This window comes from Globicephala melas, chromosome 6 (assembly GCF_963455315.2).
Source record: "Globicephala melas chromosome 6, mGloMel1.2, whole genome shotgun sequence".
NCBI lineage: Eukaryota > Metazoa > Chordata > Mammalia > Artiodactyla > Delphinidae > Globicephala > Globicephala melas.
Genome location: NC_083319.1, coordinates 24,297,821 through 24,317,809, shown reverse-complemented (window position 1 = coordinate 24,317,809; position 19,989 = coordinate 24,297,821). Strand labels below are relative to the sequence as shown.

Genomic DNA, 19,989 nt, shown 5'->3' with positions numbered 1-19,989 from the left:
CTGGGCCCCTCCCTGGACTCTGACCGGCCACTGTCACTGCCACCTAATACAGACTGCAACTCACTGGGCAGGTGACTTTGGCCCCAGCAAACAGGAGCAATCAAAGGACTACAGCCAGAGAAATGCTGTGGAAGGGGCTCTCAGAGTGCACTGCGGGTTAATAACTAACCCGCAGGAGGCTTTACAGTGTATTGGGCTTCCCTGGGTGAAGCCCATGGCCATTTCACCGGCAGGCAATGCAGCTTCTGGGCCAGGGGAGAAGCACGGCTTGCTTTCGGAGGAGGGAGGGGGGCCTCGGAGAGGCGAACAGGCCTGCTGCTGTCACTGGGCCACTGAGCGCAGGGGCCAGGAGGGCTGTGTGCAGGAAACTGCGCTTATTACATGCTAATTACTGCTCATTTGCCTCAGATGAGCAGCAGCTGGCTGCATGTTCCCAGGCAGGTAGCAAAGACCTGCCATCCCAGAATGAGGCTCTGGACCATGAGGCTTTCAAGCGCTCCTTTAGGGGTAAAACTCAGTGGTTCCCGCTGCCCTGCCATCTGCCCCGTCTCCCTTCTCTCTGCAGTGTTCAGTGACTCTGCTCCTTAAAATGTCTGCTGGCACCTCTGGCCAGGAGATGGATGGAAAGGGCTCACTAGGGGCCTACGGGAGAATGTAAAGGAACCCAAACGGGAGTAAGCTACCGAAAAAGAGAATCTCAAGGTCAAGGGAGACATTCAAAACTACAGTTATGGAGCTGATGAAGAAACAGAAGAAAAAGAAAAGACACTCTTTTAATCAAATCTACTGAAAACATTCCAATGATGAGGAATCTGGACCTTTTCAAAAAAGCAACATCCAATGAAAGATAGGATAACAAGGCTCACAGGCAGGGGCTGAACAAGGAGCGGGACTCTTGGAAGTATTATTTCCAGCCTCAGTGCCTTTGCATGTGCTGACCTGGCCACCAGGAAAGCTGTTCTCCACTTGTCCTCAGAACTCAAAGCTTTCTCTCTGAAATCTTCTGGTTGCTCATTTTCCCCTCCCAGTCCTCCCACCTTAGCCTTTCCTTTAAGCTTATTTAAAACTCCCTAGGACACTTTTCACACCAGGTGTAATGACCTGTCTCCTCTCAAGCTTCTCGAGGGCAAGGAACCTATCTTATTGTTCTCTGTGTGCCCTGAGTCAGATGCTTTAAATAATGCCTGTACCAACTGTACCCCAAGGTAACCAAATGTTGAGGATGCCATCAAGGAAATCCAGAGAGGGGGAAACTCTAGGACAGAAGGCCCAGCTTCTTCAACAAATAAATGGGGAAAAAGGAGGGGAGAAGGGAAAACTCTAGACTAAGAGCTTTAGAGAAATTGTGGGACAGGGAAAAATGAGATAATGTTGGTCAAAGGACACAAACTTTCAGTTTTAAGATAAGTAAGTTCTGGGAATCTAAATGACAGCATGATGATGACAGTTCATTATAACATAGAGTATCCTTGAAATCTGCTAAGATACACATATGAAGAAATGGTGACTGGCGAGGTGACAGATATGTTAATTAGCTCGATGCACAGTAACCATTTCGCAATGCAAACGTATATCAAATCACCATGCTTTACGCCTCAAATATATACCATTTTTATTTGTCAATTATGCCTCAAAAGAGCAAGGAAAAATAACATTTAAAAAAGTTCTTAAAGAGCTTTAGATAGAATATCAACCAAATACAATGAAAGGACCTTGTGACAACCAAATAAGAAAATCTGAACACTGACTATATATCTGAGACTAAAAAACAATTGTTAATTATTTTTAGGTGTTTCTTTTATGGTTTTTATTCATCAATTTGATAATATGGTGTATCACATTGATTGATTTGCATACATTGAAGAATCCTTGCATCCCTGGGATAAATCCCACTTGATCATGGTGTATGATCCTTTTAATGTGTTGTTGGATTCTGTTTGCTAGTATTTTGTTGAGGATTTTTACATCTATATTCATCAGTGATATTGGTCTGTAATTTTCTTTTTTTGTAGTATCTTTGTCTGGGTTTGGTATCAGGGTGATGGTGGCCTCATAGAATGAGTTTGGGAGTGTTCCTTCCTCTGCAATTTTTTGGAAGAGTTTGAGAAGGATGGGTGTTAGCTGTACTCTAAATGTTTGATAGAATTCACCTGTGAAGCCATCTTGTCCTGGACTTTTGTTTGTTGGAAGATTTTTAATCACAGTTTCAATTTCATTCCTTGTGATTGGTCTGTTCATATTTTCTATTTCTTCCTGGTTCAGTCTTGGAAGGTTATACCTTTCTAAGAATGTGTCCATTTCTTCCAGGTTGTCCATTTTATTGGCATAGAGTTGCTTGTAGTAGTCTCTTAGGATGCTTTGTATTTCTGTGGTGTCTGTTGTAACTTCTCCTTTTTCATTTCTAATTTTATTGATTTGAGTCCTCTCCTTTTTCTTGATGAGTCTGGCTAATGGTTTATCAATTTTGTTTATCTTCTCAAAGAACCAGCTTTTAGTTTTCTTGATCTTTGCTATTGTTTTCTTTGTTTCTATTTATTTCTGCTCTGATCTTTATAATTTCTTTCCTTCTGTTAACTTTGGATTTTGTTTGTTCTTCTTTCTCTAGTTCCTTTAGGTGTAAGGTTAGGTTGTTTATTTGAGATTTTTCTTGTTTCTTGAGGTAGGCTTGTATAGCTATAAAATTCCCTCTTAGAACTGATTATGCTGCATCCCATAGGTTTTGGATCGCCATGTTTTCATTATCATTTGTCTCTAGGTATTTTTTATTTCCTCTTTGATTTCTTCAGTGATCTCTTGGTTATCTAGTAACGTATTGTTTAGCCTCCATGTGTTTGTGTTTTTTACGTTTTCTTGCCTGTAATTCATTTCTAATCTCATAGCGGTGTGGTCAGAAAAGATGCTTGATATGATTTCAATTTTCTTAAATTTACTGAGGCTTGATTTGTGACCCAAGATGTGATCTATCCTGGAGAATGCTCCATGCGCACTTGAGAAGAAAGTGTAATCTGCTGGTTTGGGATGGAATGTCCTATAAATATCAATTAAATCTATCTGGTCTATTGTGTCATTTAAAACTTCTGTTTCCTTATTTATTTTCTTTTTTTTTTTTTTTTTTGCGGTACGCGGGCCTCTCACTGTTGCGGCCTCTCCCGCTGCGGAGCACAGGCTCCGGACGCGCAAGCTCAGCTGCTCCGCGGCATGTGGGATCTTCCCGGACCGGGACACGAACCCGCGTCCACTGCATCCGCAGGCGGACTCTCAACCACTGCGCCACCAGGGAAGCCCTACTTTCATTTTGGATGATCTGTCCATTGGTGTAAGTGAGGTGTTAAAGTCCCCCATATTATTGTGTTACTGTCGATTTCCTCTTTTATAGCTGTTAGTAGTTGCCTTATGTATTGAGATGCTCCCATGTTGGGTGCATATATATTTATAATTGTTATATCTTCTTCTTGGATTGATCCCTTGATCATTATGTAGTGTCCTTCCTTGTCTCTTGTAACATTCTTTATTTTAAAGTCTATTTTATCTGATAAGAGTATTGCTACTCCAGCTTTCTTTTGATTTCCATTTGCATGGAATATCTTTTTCCATCCCCTCACTTTCAGTCTGTATGTGTCCCTAGGTCTGAAGTGGGCCTCCTGTAGACAGCATATATATGGGTCTTGTTTTTGTATCCATTCAGCAAGCCTGTGTCTTTTGGTTGGAGCATTTAATCCATTCATATTTAAGGTAATTATCGATATGTATGTTCCTATTAGCATTTTCTTAATTGTTTTGGTTTTTTTTTTTTCTTTTTTTTGCAGTATGCGGGCCTCTCACTGTTGTGGCCTCTCCCATTGCGGAGCACAGGCTCCGGACGCGCAGGCCCAGCGGCCATGGCTCACGGGCCTAGCCACTCCGTGGCATGTGGGATCTTCCCGGACCAGGGCACGAACCCGTGACCCCTGCATTGGCAGGCTGACTCTCAACCACTGCGCCACCAGGGAAGCCCCACCTTGGGTTTGTTTCTGTAGGTCTTTTTCTTCTCTTGTGTTTCCCACTTAGAGAAGTTCCTTTAGCACTTGTTGTAGAGCTGGTTTGGTGGTGATGAATTCTCTAAGCTTTTGCTTGTCTGTAAAGTGTTTGATTTCTCCATTGAATCTGAATGAGATCCTTGCCAGGTAGAGTAATCTTGGTTGTAGGTTCTTCCCTTTCATCACTTTAAGTATATCATGCCACTCCCTTCTGGCTTGTAGAGTTTCTGCTGAGAAATCAGCTGTTAACCTTATGGGAGTTCCCTTGTATGTTATTTGTCATTTTTCCCTTGCTGCTTTCAATAATTTTTCTTTGTCTTTAATTTTTGCCAATTTGATTACTATGTGTCTTAGCGTGTTTCTCCTTGGATTTATCCCGTATGGAACTTGCTGTGCTTCCTGGACTTGGGTGGCTATTTCCTTTCCCATGTTAGGGAAGTTTTCGACTATTATCTCTTCAAATATTTTCTCTGGTCATTTCTCTCTCTCTTCTCCTTCTGGGACCCCTATAATGTGAATGTTGCTGCGTTTAATGTTGTCCCAGAGGTCTCTTAGGCTTTCTTCATTTCTTTTCATTCTTTTATCTTTATTCTGTTCCGCTGCAGTGAATTCCACCATTCTGTCTTCCAGGTCACTTATCCGTTCTTCTGCCTCAGTTATTCTGCTATTGATTCCTTCTAGTGTAGTTTTCATTTCAGTTATTGTATTGTTCATCTCTGTTTGTTTGTTCTTTAATCCTTCTAGGTCTTTGTTAAACATTTCTTGCATCTTCTCAATCTTTGCCTCCATTCTTTTTCCAAGGTCCTGGATCATCTTCACTCTCATTATTCTGAATTCTTTTTCTGGAAGGTTGCCTATCTCTACTTCATTCAGTTGTTTTTCTGGGGTTTTATCTTGTTCCTTCATCTGGTACAGAGCTCTCTGCCTTTTCATCTTGTCTATCTTTCTGTGAATGTGGTTTTTGTTCCACAGGCTGCAGGACTGTACTTCTTCTTGCTTCTGCTGTCTGCCCTCTCTAGGTGTTTTAATAATATTGTGACTATTTAAAAAAACACAGCCCTTATCTTTTAGATAATTGGGACTTTGTTTTGGAATTTGTTTTAAAAGAATTGGGAAGTAACAGAGGTGAAGATATAGATGAAAAGAGAGGGGCCACATTAAATAAAAGATGAAGCTTAACAATGGGTACTCGGATTATGTTCATTATATGATGGGTACTTGGGGTTCTCTGTGCTTTTGACTGCATTTAAAATTTCAATTAATAAAAACTGGGATAAAAAAGTAGGCAGAATTGAATGAATACCATAGACCCTGCAACTGCTCACCAAAAGCCACCAGCAGCAACAGACTTCAGCTCATTCACAGAGAAATGGAAAACAAAACGTTAATTCCTGCTTAGTGAGGAAAGGCCCACAAGGGGGACTTACAGAGAGGTGTTCTCCTTTGTTCCACTGAGGTGACCTCAGAAGAGGAAGTGGGTATAGGAGACAATCTCATCAAAGCCAGCAGGCAGTGAGCTGAATGCGACGAGAAAAATACAACGCAACTAAAAAACAGGCAAACATCATAGAACAAGGCATACCAGGAGGAGATACGTTCATGGTTCATAACACAGGCAAAGATACTCCACCCCATGAACAACTGGGGAAAAGTGAAGACCACAGTGAGTTCCCACTAACTCCCACGAGACAAACAGAAAAGCTGTCCAATGCCAAGGGCTGAAGAACGGGTTAGCAGACGCTTTTATGTGCTGCTGGGACTCTGGAGAAAACAATTTCGCATGATCTTAAAAGGCCCTGCCCACCACCCTCCCAGCCACTGGTACATACCCAGGAGAGACGCTTGCTAGCATATGTGCACCAGGAAGACCAATTCCAGAAGGTTCAAAGCAGCATTTTTTCCCTAACAGCTCCAAACTGAAAACATCCCAAATGTCCACCGACAAAGGATAACTATATTCCGGTATATTCATGCAGCGCAGCAAGAACTACAGTTACCTCATCAATATGGATGAATCTCTCACACAGTATTGAGTGAAAAATCCATTTACTATAAAGTTCGCTAACATGCAGGACTAACAATAATCATTTAGGGAAACACACATATGAGGCAAACTCATCAAAAAAGGGATGAGAGACAAACTTCAGGAGAGCAGGAGGGAGGGAAAGGTCATTGGGGAGGAGCATGGGGGGGCCATTAACAGCACTGGTGATGCTCTTTGTTCTTAAGCTGGGTGGTGGGTACCCGGATGTTCACCGTATTATTTTTCTTTAAAACTAGTCATGTTACAGACACTCTTTTGTATTTGTATTTCATCATTAAAAGATGTAAAGAATGACTGGACAGAGGACTTGCCAACACTGAGCACCTCAGACAAAAGACCAGACAACTGGGAGGATGAGTCCAGGGACTTCCCTGGTGGTCCAGCGGCTAAGACTCTGCGTTCCCAATGCAAGGGGCCCAGGTTCGATCCCTGGTCGGGAAACTAGATCCTGCACGCGTGCTGCAACTAAGAGTCGTACGCTGCAACGAAGATCCCGAGCGCTGCAACTAAGGCCTGGCACAGCCAAAATAAATAAAATAAAATGAGTCCCAGGTGAGCGGAAGCCAGAATGCCAAGAACAAAATCCCCAAGGAGAGGGCTGGGGACATCCAAGTCTCTGACGGCAGTGCCACTGGTGAACGGGCAAGGCCCAGATGTGCAGCAAAGTCTGAAACTTAGATGAATGGGTCAACAAAATGTGGCATATCCATACATCGGAATACTATTCAGTCTTACAGAGGAAGGAAATTCTGATACATGTTACGACATGGATGGACCTTGAAGACATTATGGTATAAGTGAAAGAAGCCAGACACAAAGAAACAAGTACTGTATGATTTCACTCACAGGAGGTACTAAGAGTAGTCAAATTCATAGGGACAGAAAGCAGACTAGAGGTCACCAGGGGCTACGGGGAAAGAGGAATGGGGACTTCGTGTTTAGTGGGCACTGAGTTTTAATTTGGGATGATGAAAACATTCTGGAGATGGAGAGTGGTGATGGTCGCACAACAGTGTCAATGTACTCAATGCCACTGAACTGCACACCGAAAAATGGTTACAATGGTAAATTTTATTCTACTTAGGTATTACCACAATTTTTAAAAATCCGTAACTCAGGGAAGGTGCAGTTGAGCAAGCAAACCGGTAGGATAAAGGAGAGGTGCCACTGGGCCCACCTCAACGCCCCTGAGCGCAAGTGAGGTAGGACACGGATAGCAACAGCACCCGGACGGGAAACGGGCATGGAAGAGACGCCACAGAGCTGAGGGATGCCGACCCCGCAGGCGCCCGGGGAGCCTGCCAGTCCACGTCCTCCCAGCCGGGCCAGCTGCCTGGGCAGTTCCAGCCGTGGGACCAGGCTCAGTGCTGGGAACCAAAGATGCTCCGGATGATGCCACCGGTGGCACAGGGCCCCAGGGAGGTAACCCTCCAGGTCTCAACTTCAAGAAGGAAGTTCTGGGCACTCAGCCAACTATGACTTTGGGGAAAAGAACCTGCAAAAATTGCTGAGAAGTGGTAGACAGAACCCAAATGCCAGAGATGCTGAAAAGCAGAAAGTTTCAGGAAAGACAGGGCGGTTGATGGCATGAAATTCTGACCCATCAAATTACAAAGGATTCTGACCTTCCCCAGGAGTTCCAAGGGGCATACCTTTCCAACAGGAAGGCCAGGTGTGCACCGCATGGGCTGGGGGAAGAGCACTGGAGGACGAGTCAGGAAACCTAGATTCAATTCACCACACTTATAGCTGGCCCAGGACCAACTGCTCCCTGAGACCATGAGTAAAGGGGATAGTAACATCTTCCCGGATGGTGGCAATTAAGAGAAGTAACACAGACTCTGCGAGCCTGAGGGAGTAGGCATGCCTAACAGGTAAGATATCAGGTGCTTTGCATATCAACCTTCAACCCCAAGAGACAGGTAGAGACAGGTATTACTACACACCTACACACACACACACACACACACACACACACACACAGAATGAGGGGCTAATTTAAGTAGTCCAGAATAAGCACAAGAGGGCACCAAAGGGTGAGAAGTATGTCTGGAAGGCTCGAATAGGAGGAAGAAAATTTTAAACAGTTAAAAAAGGATACACAAGGATGCACACCATGTTTATAAACACGTATGCAAAAGCACAAAGATTGAGGGGAGCAGCGAAACCAACCAGTTGCTATGCAGCAGGATGGGAATATGTAAAATGCTTTTCTTTGTGATAATTTTAGAGTTGTTCTATTAAACACTTTTAAAAAATGTAGGCTACTTCCAACCTCAGTGTTGAAGAACTATGGGCCTCAAACCAGAATGCACTCTGGGCGAAACTACACTCACTGAATATGAGTACAGATGTGAATCCGATGTCTGGAAACCCCAAGTGGCCTGGAAAGGAGGACACCCTTCTGAGGCTCAGGGTCCCCACCCACCTCGGGGCCTCTGGGGCAGGCTCAGAACCCCGCCGCTCCCACCCCTCGCATGCCCAGTCCTGGGTCAGAGGACACAAACCTTCTCCCGGAAGACTATCTGAGCTCGAAACTAGAGTCCGCCTTTGCTGTGTGACACGGGCAAGTTTCTTATCCAGCCTGCTAAGCCCTGATTCTCCCCCTCACAAATCAGGGCTAACAACAGTAACCACCAAAAGAGGTTCTGTGAGGGTCCAACAAAACAGTCACTTAGGCAATTAGCACAGGACTGACACACAGTGGCCCCTGGCTCTTACTAGCCTGAGACCCTCCTCTGTGCTTCACAGGTTCCTCACTTACTCCTTCAAGACTCAGGGACATAGCTGGAGCTCATAATCCTCCCCGACCCCAAGGAGCCCCAAGTCCAGCAAGTGGGGTTTTCTGGCTCCCATCCTCCATGCGTCTGCACCTGCCCCAACGCCTCTGACCAAATCTAACAGCTGAACTCCCAGGCAACCTTCGGGACAACTCGATGTCACTTTGGGCATCAAACCTTCCCCAAATCCACTCCACAGTTCAATCGCTCACACCCGTACTACCTCATGTGGGGTTCCGAGTTATCTAGTATATTTACACTGTCTCCCCTTCTAGACTGGGACTCTCTCATCCCTCCTGTACCCCTCCCGAACGCTTCCTGCAGGGTAAGTGCTCAACAAGTCTATGCTGACTGAAGAAAACAAGTGCGCGAACAAAAACATTTTCGAAAACAAAAATAAACCAGAAATTAAAATCAAGTGGGACTAGTGAGATACATCCAGCTGCAGAGAGAAGCCAAAGAGGCTGCAGAAGGAGATGAAGGGGCCCTAGGGCAAAGGGGGCACACCTGGGATGCTGCCAGATGAGCCCCAGATGGTAAGAGAGCCTGGGCATCCCTGGGCAGGCGAGAGTGGTCACCACCCCAAAGCAGGTGTTCAGAACACAAGCCCTCAGATGCAAGGGGACTTTGTGGCCCCATCAACAGGACATTAACCTGCCAGAGAGCAGAGGTGATTGGTGGGGAAGGGCTCCAAGGATGGGGAGCCCTCTTCTTAGGCAGGCAGTAGGTGGCACACAGCTCAGACGGCCACAGGGGGCTCCCCGCCCCAGCTAAGGTCCCAGGGACTGTAAAGGGGGGGAAAAGGGTCCCACCCTAAAGAGACACAAACTTGGGGTCTAGGTCCCGATTCATTTGTGCTGAAGGGGTGGGGAAAGAGACTTTACTTTCACCAACCCATATAAAGTCGTCACTTAAAATAACATTCATATCTAAAAACAAAGAGAAAAGTACAGATGGACACACACACCACCATTTTAAAAGTGGTTATTATCTCTGATGAGATTTTAGATCTTTTTAACTTCCCTTGCTTCTCTATATTTTCTGATCTTTCTGCTGCCAACATGTTCTCCTGTGAAATGCAAGTGGGGGAGGAAAGCACATGCCAACCTGCAGAGAAACACCAAAATGAATCAGCAGCTGACCCTGCCCGCAGGCAGCTGCCACGGGCCCGAGGGGGAAACCCAAGTGCAAAGAACCAGATTCCTGCAGGAGAAACGCTCCAGGCACCGTGGAGGAGGCTGGCAACAGGAGTCAGGCAGCGGAGAAGGACGGGACACGTGTTTTGAGGACAAACTGTGGGCGGAGGATTTCTGTGGTGAAGGAGTGGATTTTTTTCTGAGTCCCTATGCAAGAATGTAAGGGAAAGTTCTACCTCCCCATGCCCGCGCCCCCAACCTTTTGCTATTTCAGAACTAAACAGACCTGTACCTTCATCCACAACAGTGCACTAGCAACAGAATTCAATGAGATTATGCACGTGAAAGTGCTTAGCAAGTTAATATTTGTTCAGTCCTGGCCCAGCGCAGGGTCATGTTACTGGCACTGGAGAGGCTGGCAGACTCCCCCTCCCTGCATATTAACACCAACAACCCAGCAAGTGGGGAACCAGAGTTAGAGATCGCATCTCTATCCCACTTGGGAAGGATGTTCACCACCACCTCTCTTGCCCACTCCCCTCCTTCGCCAGCAGCCCTCCTTTTAAAACAAAGGTATTTAAAAAAAAAATACACAACCCCATGACGCACACAGTTACCCAAAGCTCCCCGTGGTCTCATTCACGGTCTGGGGGGGGGGGGTTGGAGATGGGGGCAGGGTAAGCCCTGGAGGGCCACCTTGAGCCCATACCTTCCCTCAGGAGCAGGAAAAAGCAAGCCACCCAGAGGTCTGGGATAAGGCAGCGTGTCCATGGCAGCCAGAACCCTGGGAGAGAATGGAAATGAGAAGCTGCCTTCTCCTATTTCCTAGGGCCTTATGTAGTTCCCCATTTCTTCCCACCATTGAGGGTGAAGATACCCTGCCCTCCAAGGTAGAATCCACTACTCAGTCCCCCCACATTCAATCAAGCCCCACCCCCAGCCCCGCCACACGGCACTGGGCTCTGTTTAGGCTTCCTGGCACCGCTTTCCTTTTGGGGGGGGGGGCGTGGCACACCGCACATGCTGTGGGATCTCAGCTCCCCGACCAGAGATCAAACCGGGGCCCTTGGCAGTAAAAACACAGAGTCCTAACCACCGGACCACCAGGGAATTCCCAGCCTTTGTTTTTTTTTCCTTTAATGTTCATTTCTAGAAAACTTCCCAATCACTTTTCACAGGCCAAAGAGGAGGCACTGAGATGTGTGTAAGATTACAACCTACTAGCAACCCTTCAGCACCCTGCTGTTTTCTGAGGCTTTTCATACCCTTTTTGTCATGTAATCATCCCATTTTAAAGACCAGAAAATCGAGATTCAAGTAACCCAGGGCTGCACAGCCCAGCTGCCAAGACTCAAACATGCATCTTCCTGCCCTGAAACTCTCGGTGCTTGCCCTGTACCATACAAGTCACTGCGGAGCTCCAGGGACAGTGAAAGCAACTGCAGCAAATGCAATACCGGCCAATGGACAGTGCCCTCCAAGGCATGGGGGCGGGGCGTGCTGACCAGCCAGCCACACGCCCTCCCGGCTTTCCACACAGAGCTGCTGGAAGACTGTGCATGCAGGGGAGGGGGGCGACGGGGCTGAGCAACAGCCGCGCGAGCAAAAGCGATGCCAGGGCTTTAGTCAACAGAGAACTAATATGAGTCAACAGCGGGTACCGCTGCCAAGCACACTGATGGGATCTTCAGCTGCATTAATAGAAGGGGAGAGTCTCAGGCAGGCCGAGGGAGTCCTGCCTGCTCTGACCTGACCACACCTGAGGGCAGGGCAGGGCTGGGCTACGGACACGGAGGCACCTTCCAAGGCAGCGCCAGGGTTTCTGAAGAGGCGTGGCTCAGGGTGGCACTCTGGTCTGTAGGGTGGAAGCTGGGTTTGGACAGCAAGCCCACTCCAGACTGCACATTACCGATGGATTTTTTTTTTTTAAATATCCTGTCTATCCACAGCAAAGGTTAAGAACACTCAGGCATGTCAGGGGACAAGGCCACCACCTGGGGGAGGGGCCCCAGGCCCTGTCATTTGCTTCCTCCTTTGTTATATATAACAGCTGGGTCGTGGCTTGACCGAGAAGTGGCCCTGACACAACAGGTAATCTAAAAATGGGGAATTCCCTGGTGGTCCAACGGTTAGGACTCGGGCTTTCACTGCCGTGGACCCGGGTTCAAACCCGGGTTCGATCCCTGGTCGGGGAACTAAGATCCTACAAGCCGCTCAGTGTGGCCAAAAAATAAATTAAAAAAAATTTTTTTTTGAATGCACAAGGGACACTGGATTTGACATCCTAGAGCCTCAAGTGTCAAAGTCTCTGGGAAGTCCTCCCAATTCATCCACCAGCACCCTGTCCCGTGAGCCTGTCGTTATCACTCAGCATCACTTAACAATAAAAAGACGCTCTGCTACACGTGTTTCCCAAGAGCCTCAAGGCCACCTCTCATTCACCTTTGGTTCCACAGCCCAGCATTTGGCACACAGAGACGCCCAAGAAATGGTGACAACTGAAAACCGAGGTGTCCCAGCACGATCACAGTGAGGGTGTTGTGTTCGAGGCAATTCTGGAACACAGGCATTCTGACTAGAGCGAATAAAGCGGCTTATGACAATGTATAACCACCGTTAGTATATTGAGCGACGAATTCTCGACGCTACCACTACCAGAGGGTTTTAATTACAAAAGAGTTATCGTTAGCCTGGCAAGTGTGCTTTGTGCCCGTGCGAGTGACTGGAGACAGACAATCCAGCTTAGGGAGATGGCAGTCAAAGGTAGATCCTGTGCGCCATGCAGCAAAGCAACCCCGGGGCCCAGGAAGCGCTAAAAATCCAGGAACGCAGGAGACGAGAATAATGACCAGTGGGATTAAATGCCAAAAAGGACAGCATAAAAAGTGAGCTTGGTGAAACGGGCTGAGAAGGCACACGCATGCCACAGATTCATGGGGAGCTGGCCGCCTGGAGCTCACCTTGTAACTCTGAGAATTAAATACAGGAACTAAGACTCGGATCTGGGAAGATGAGCACAGGAGACTGTGCGATGCAGTTCTAATGCCTAATAAATCTTTAAATCGATGAGCCGTGCTCACTGTTTATTCTTCTCCATCCTTCCTCCCCAGGCAAGGGCTCACATGACAAAAGCCAGCATTTGCTCTGGATTTGCCTTTGGACGGGGTATATATGCATATGCGTGTCTGTATAAATAAAATTGGGAGTTCACTAAATAACATCTTAAAGCATCAAAAAATCTGCCATTATAAGAAAACCTGGTGAATTCTTTTGTCAAGTAGCCTTTAATAAAGTGAAGAAACCTCTTAGGATGCAAAATCCCCCTCCCCTCACACTGGGCCAGGGTTCCACCAGCTGTGGTTAAGTCAGCATTCCCGTCCCAACCTGTTCATTTGGGTACCTGTTTGGGTCTATTCACTACGCATGCATCTTACTGGGTTTGCATTTTTCATCCCAGAAACACAGCTTAAGCCTGTCGCACAAACCTGACAGAAGCATTACATTTTATAAACCAATCATCCCCGGGGAACAGACAAGAAAACCATCAGCAATGAGCGTTGTCAAAGTTCCAAACCAGAGCATTCCTTTCCCAGATCCGAGATGCAGAATACGCCACATCCTCTCCACACACCAGCTGCCTGCTCCAGAAGCAACACACTCACCTCACCACTGGCTGCCCCCCCGACCGCCCCTCCCGGCCCCTTCAGGCCTCCTCTCCCAGCTGAATAAAAGCTGGAGAGACCCGTCTTGGGGAAGCAGTAACATTTTAATACTACTGTAAAGACAACTGCTCTAAGCACTGGAATGTTGGCTCCTTTTCCATGAATAAAAAGGCCCCCAAAGGGTATTATCATAACAAAATGATATCCTATGGAGAGCACCAGGAACCACAAAAATAAAATCGCCATAAACTGACACTGTCTCAAAATTAAACCTACACAAGGAAACGTTAAACCCCAAGCCAGGCAGGCTCTCATTTTCCCATCTAAAACCCTTACAATATTCCCAGTTCTCTCATGACGTCCAATTTCCCCCACCCGAGGAGGCCTAAATGCTTTCTTTCGAAGTCCCGGTATGTTATTTTTTTTCCCTTGAAACCCTCGAGATGCTCTGTAACATTCATCTAAAGCTCAATCGTGGCTGTGTCCTCGGTCACACCCAAAGATTCCCAAAGGCACCGTCTGCCGCAGCGCCGGGTGCACAGCAGGCGCCCCACTAATGTGCGGATTTGATTTGATCAGATCTGGCCCCTTCGGCTAGAAAGACACATTGGTAGCCAGACGCCCAGGCGGGGACAGCAGCGCCAGCCTAGCTCTCTGCCGGAGGCGGCGGGGTGCAACCACCTGTGGGCGGGTGACCGGGGCTCAGGCCGCGGCGCAGCTGCCCTGGAGTGCCTCCGCGGCTCCACGCACAGACCCCGGGGAAAGTCCGGCGCCCCAGGCCCGGGAGCACCCCAGGGCCGACTCCCAGCGCCCCAGCAGGGGCTCTGCCGGTGCAAAGTTGGCCTGGTCCGCGAGGATCCATTCTAGAGTTAGCTCCCAAGTCGCCCGGCCGCCTGTGAGGCAGCGAGCTAGAGGGGCTCTTTAGGATGGGACCGGGTTGGGGGGGTGGGGCGGAGTGGTACACCAAGATGGGAACAGAAGAGAGAAGTGGTCCCCCGACTCGCTCCCAATCTTGGGGCACCTGCCGGCCAGCAGGCGAGGGGGATTCTCCGCCTTGCCGTCCCACCAAGGCCTGGTGGCGAGTTTGTCGGGGCAAGCGGGCCACCCCATGGCAGCCCCGCATTGCTTTGAGATTTTCTAACCAATAATCCAGCACCGAGAAGGCCGATGCAGGAACCTGGGGGATAGAAGGGGAACACCAGTCACCCGCGCCAGGGGGCGGGGACTTGGGACTCGGGGGCGCGGGCCAGGGATGGGGCCCCGGAAGAGAGCAGGACGGGGTGGCCCGAGAGGGAACCAGACTAGGAGTGCTTGCAGAAGGGGGAGGGGATCCCGGAGAGGTACAAGGGGAGCGCCCCAGAGGGAAGCATCGGGGGAAGGGAGCTGCCCCAAGGGCCGCGGGGTGCCAGTGTCCCGGACCGGCCCCGTCACTCACCGGCAGGTCCACGCTCACTTCGGTCCCGTCGAGCAGGAAGACGCGGCAGTAGAGGGTGGTCTTGGAGGCCCCGGCGGCGGAGATGTGCACGGCCGCGCAGCCCATGAGCAGGGGCCCGCCGCCGGCTGGGAACACACTGCCCCCGGGCGCGGCGGGCAGCGTGGACACGGCGGCGGCGGCCGGGCCCCCCCGCGGACCCCCGTCGCGCTCGTCCCCCAGGCCGGCGGTCCCGCGCCCTGCCGCGCCCCGCGCGTAGCGCTGCATGGAGCGGCGGCCAAAGGTCCGGCGCAGGAACCGCAGCATCCTGGCTGGGGGCGTCCCCTGCCTCCGCCCCCTGCGCCGCCGCCCAGGAGCGCCCCGCGACGCCGTCAGTGCAGGCGGCCGCCCGCGCCGCCTCCCGCCGGCTGCGGACCGGGGCTCGCTCCCGCCGAGGACGAGGCCGCGCTTCGGCTGCCCGCGGGGCGCGCCGGCCCAGCCAGCGCCGGCTGCGAGTGGCCGCGGGCGGGAGGGCGCGCTCGGGGCGGCCCAGGAGCCGTCCCGCCGCCGCCTCCGCCGCCACGCGCCCTGGCGGGCCGGCGGCCTGCGCTCGCCGCCAAGGGGCCGCTCCCGACTGCCGGCCGCGGGCGGCCCGAGGACTGGGGGGGCGCGGGGGGCGCGGGGGCGGGCTGCGGGCTGCTTCCGCGCCGCGCGCCGGCCGAGGGCCAGCCGGAGCAGGGCGCCTGCGTGCTCCTGGCGCGCTCGCTCCCACTCGCCGCGCCCAGGCCCGAGGAGGCCCAGCCGAACGCCCGCTCCCCAGGCGCCTGTTCCTGCGCCCGCAGCCCCCGCCTCCCACCTGGGAGGCTGCACCTATAGCCGCCGCCTCCGCCGCCACCGCCGCTACCACCGCCGGGACTGCAGCACGCCCTCCTCCCTCGGGGCTGCGCCGGGTATTTGCAAACCGGGTCTGTGCTGCCCCCTGCCGGCCAGAGCGCCCCCTGCTGCTGTAGGTGTGCTCACGTGTGTACACGTAGGTGAGCACACACGTGTTTCCGGCGCCGCGAGCCCTGAAGACGCCGGAGAGTCTCCCCTTGCCTAGTTAGGAAAACGCGCTGCATGCCCTCGGGGGAGCCTTGCCTGGGAGGCCCGAGAGAGAAGCGCATTAAGCGAAGGCCCTACCAGGCCCTCACTTTCCCCTTCTGGAAAAGGATAGGGGTGAACTAGGTAATCTACCAGGTCCCTGCTACTTAAAGTTCTGTCAGTTTAAGATCTCAGAGCTGGAAGGGCCCTTTCTGCCGTCACAGTCCAATGGGCTCATTCCAAATAAGGAAATTGAGGCCAGGCAAGGAGGGGTGTACTTTTCCAACCGACTACACAGAAGAACACCTTTCCTCAGGGAATTCGTGTCCAGTATCGAGGCAGAGGCCTGCATAAATAGCCATAACTGAGAAGGCTAGTAAAGCTTGCACAAGTTACTGAGAAGCGGAGTAGAACTGAGGCATGAGGAGGATAGTATAGGACACACAGAATATCGGAGGCGGAGGGAAGGGTTTATAAACGGTGCCCCTCAGGTATACATGTTCAAGGCCTGGTTCAGGGAGAAGTGGGTTTCAGTGTGGCTGAAAGGAGGCCAGGCCTCTTGAGAAGAATAACACTGATTTGTGTGTGTGTGTGTGTGTGTGTGTGTGCCTGACACTATGCTAAGCCCTTCCCATTCATCATCTCACTAAATCCTCAACACAGCCTGGTTCCATAGTCGGTTTTATCCCCATTGTACGGAGGAGGAAATTGAAGCTTAGAGAGCTTAAGAGACTTGCTCCAGATTTCATGGTTAATAGGGGCTCGTTTGCTGGGATTTAAAACTGTTGCTCCTAACTACGGCCAAGCTGAGGCATGTGACATGATTGGCAAGCGATGATGGTTTCTGACAGTCCTGGATGGAGGCAGTGGCCACAGCAAAGGGGCAAGAGAAAGGGAGGGGTGAATTCAGGAGGCATTCCAAAATCGCCATTTACTGAGGATCAGGCACTGTCTTAGGTGATTTCATGGATGATATTTTCATTATCCTCACTCCAACCCTTCCAGGTAGTTCTATTTGTCCCCATTGACTTAGGTGGAGTTTGGGACTTCTTAGAGAAGTAATATCCTTGCCCGAGGTCTCAGAGCTCCTGAATGGCAGCAGCCAGGACCTTCACTTGTTGCCTAGTGTTTCCTTTATGACTCTACAGGGATCTACCGGGTGACAGTGTATTCTGAGGGGGCACCTGCAATCAGCCTTCCAATACCCACTCTGCTCCCCTCCCTCAAGACTTGACTTAATAGAATACCATCAGCAAGCTGGTGTTCAAAGGTAGCCCAGTGTGCTTACTGGTTTCTAAGGGTAGCCCATTTCACACTATATAGCCCAGGAGTGCTGTGGTAGACTGAATAATGGCCCCCCAAAGATGTCCACATCTCAATCCCCAGAACCTGTGAATATGTTCCCGAACATGGCATAAGGGACCTTGCAGATGTGACTGAATTAAGGAGTTTGAGGTGGGGAGATTATCCTGGGTTATCATCTAGGTGGGACCAATATAATCACAAGGGTCCTTATAAGAAGGAGGCAGGAGGGTCAGAGACAGAGAAGGTGATGTGACAATGGCAGCAGAAGTCAGAGTGAAGCATTCAGGAGCCAAGGAATGCAGGCAGCTGCTAGAAGCTGGAGAAGGCAAAGAACAGGTTATTCCCTAGATATTCCAGAAGGAACGTAGCCTTTGTTTTTAACGCAGACTGTAAAATCCATCTCTGACTTCTGAGCTCCAGAATTGTAAGATAATACATTTGTGGGGTTTTTTTTTTTTTTGCGGTACGCGGGCCTCTCACTGTTGTGGCCTCTCCCGTTGTGGAGCACAGGCTCCAGACGCACAGGCTCAGCGGCCATGGCTCATGGGCCCAGCCGCTCTGCGGCATGTGGGATCTTCCCGGACCGGGGCACGAACCCGCGTCCCCTGCATCGGCAGGCAGACTCTCAACCACTGCGCCACCAGGGAAGTCCCCTTGTGTTGTTTTAAACCACTAAGTTTGTGGTGATTTATTCCAGCAGTGATAGGAAATGCATACAAGTGCAGTGGTAAATCATATTAGTTTGGTGCACTGCCGTTTTCAAAGCCTCTTGGCACTGTCATAGTGCCATCCCTCTCAAAGTAAGTGTCATTCAATTTGCAATTATCCTCTGTCCTTCCCTCCTACTAAATGCTGAGCTCCATGAAGACAAGACTTTTCCTTATTCATCATTGTATCCCCACCCAGCATCTAGCCTGCCGTCTGGCAAGTAGTCTGCGTTCAATAAACACTCATTGAATGAATGCAGGATCACATTTCATTGTCGAAATAGCCCCGTGGGGTAGGTATTGCTTTTGCCTTTTAGAGATGGAGAAAATGAAGACTGGATTGGAGCCCAGACTCACACTCATGTCTCCTGACTCGAGCTCCCATGTGCTGCCGACAATACCATGTCACTGAGAATCCCATGGGGACTCCAGATTGCTTTAATTTTACCTGCACCTCCTCTGTGCCAGGCACCGTCACCTAACTGATCTCATTCAGTCCTCATCACAATAGTGATTTAAGCACTATTTTCTCCACCACACAGAGGAAAAACAGAGGCTCAGGCCTTCCTTTGATTAAATTTCCTGTCACCCAAGTTTCCTCCCCAGAATTTCCACATTTGATGAGTAAGTTTGCATTTCGTCTGCTCAGTGTTACATATTTCAGTGATTGCTCTGTCTTAATCTTTGCCTTTTGGACCCTAAAAATTTCCTGTCCCTGTTATCCAAGCTCTGTACCAGCCCTTCAGAAATTTTAATGGCCGTTTCTCAGACCTCCTCTATGTTCAATGAAAATGGGCCAGAACTGTGCATGTATCCTGTGTGCCAACACATCATTCTTTAACGGGCCTCTTGGTCCTCAAACGATTATTTAGTGTTTCACCTGTGTTCCTGTCTAGAAACAGGAACGGTCTTGAGCTGAAGTTCTCAAGAAACCGTCTACACTAAATTCCAGGTCCTTTCCTTGGCCATGAGCAGTAGCTTGAGTTCCTCAACTTCATGGGCAGTAGTTAGAAGCTGACCCCTAGAGTCACTTCTTGCCTTCCCCTCGTTAAAGCTCAGCCACCACTTCCTTACCCACCTCCTCAGGTTCATGAGAACTTCCCGTCTTCCTTCCCATCCCTACTCCCAGAGTTCTGTCATCAGTAAACCCTGAGAGTTCCTTCTATACGCCCTTCCTCCAGAGCAGTTTTACATGTTAATTAAACAGCCCTTAGCCCTGTCTCTAAGGAGCTCCCTCAGAAATGTACCATTTATCCCTATCCTTTGTCTCCTGGCTTGTTTCCTAGACTCAGTCAAATCGCGCCCTCGTTCCCTCCGATGCCTTTTCTTTTCCCATAGAACAAGATTACCTTTGAATGTATGCTTCTGTTTTTTCACACATTTTTCCTTCCACAAACACTTATGGAGACCTTACGATGCCCCACAAAGCCCTCCCTACCCTTCCAAGTGTTTAGTAAATGTCGGCTTAAACTTTCTGCTATGATTTTACAATAATAATAGCTATCATGGATTAAAGACCGTGTAGTGGGCAGCTATGGCCAGCCTAGCGTCCGTTTTCCTTCTCTGGGTTACAGAGTTTGGGTTGCTTTGCAGAATTACTTCACCTCCACTCAGAGGCCTAGTGGTCTAGGTGAAGCTGACCCCACCTCCTGCCTCAGGTATGGTACATGATCAGAGCTGGCTAATCAGAGCATTACGTTTCTCAGTGACCTGTTATTGGTTCAAAACTGGGCAGTAACCCATGTCAGGCCAATGAAGGTCAGTCCTGGAACTCTTGTTGAAATTGTTGGGAACCAGCAGTGTTAAGCCTGCTGCTTCAGCCATGCCTGAAGCTACCCCTTGGAATTT

At 49.6% G+C, this 19,989-nt stretch overlaps 1 protein-coding gene across 4 annotated transcripts in view; it reads right to left on the bottom strand.

Moving 5' to 3' along the window:
- The window catches only part of EPB41L4B (erythrocyte membrane protein band 4.1 like 4B), a 144,030-nt gene extending 128,558 nt beyond the window's left edge, over window positions 1-15,472 (bottom strand). For all 4 annotated transcript variants that reach the window (XM_060300650.2, XM_030859072.3, XM_030859074.3 and 1 more), the window contains exon 1: window positions 15,074-15,472. In XM_060300650.2, the coding sequence (XP_060156633.1) occupies window positions 15,074-15,376 (303 nt within the window). In that variant the 5' untranslated portion in view covers window positions 15,377-15,472. The remainder of the gene's footprint in view (window positions 1-15,073) is intronic.
- Window positions 15,473-19,989: the final 4,517 nt, after the last annotated feature.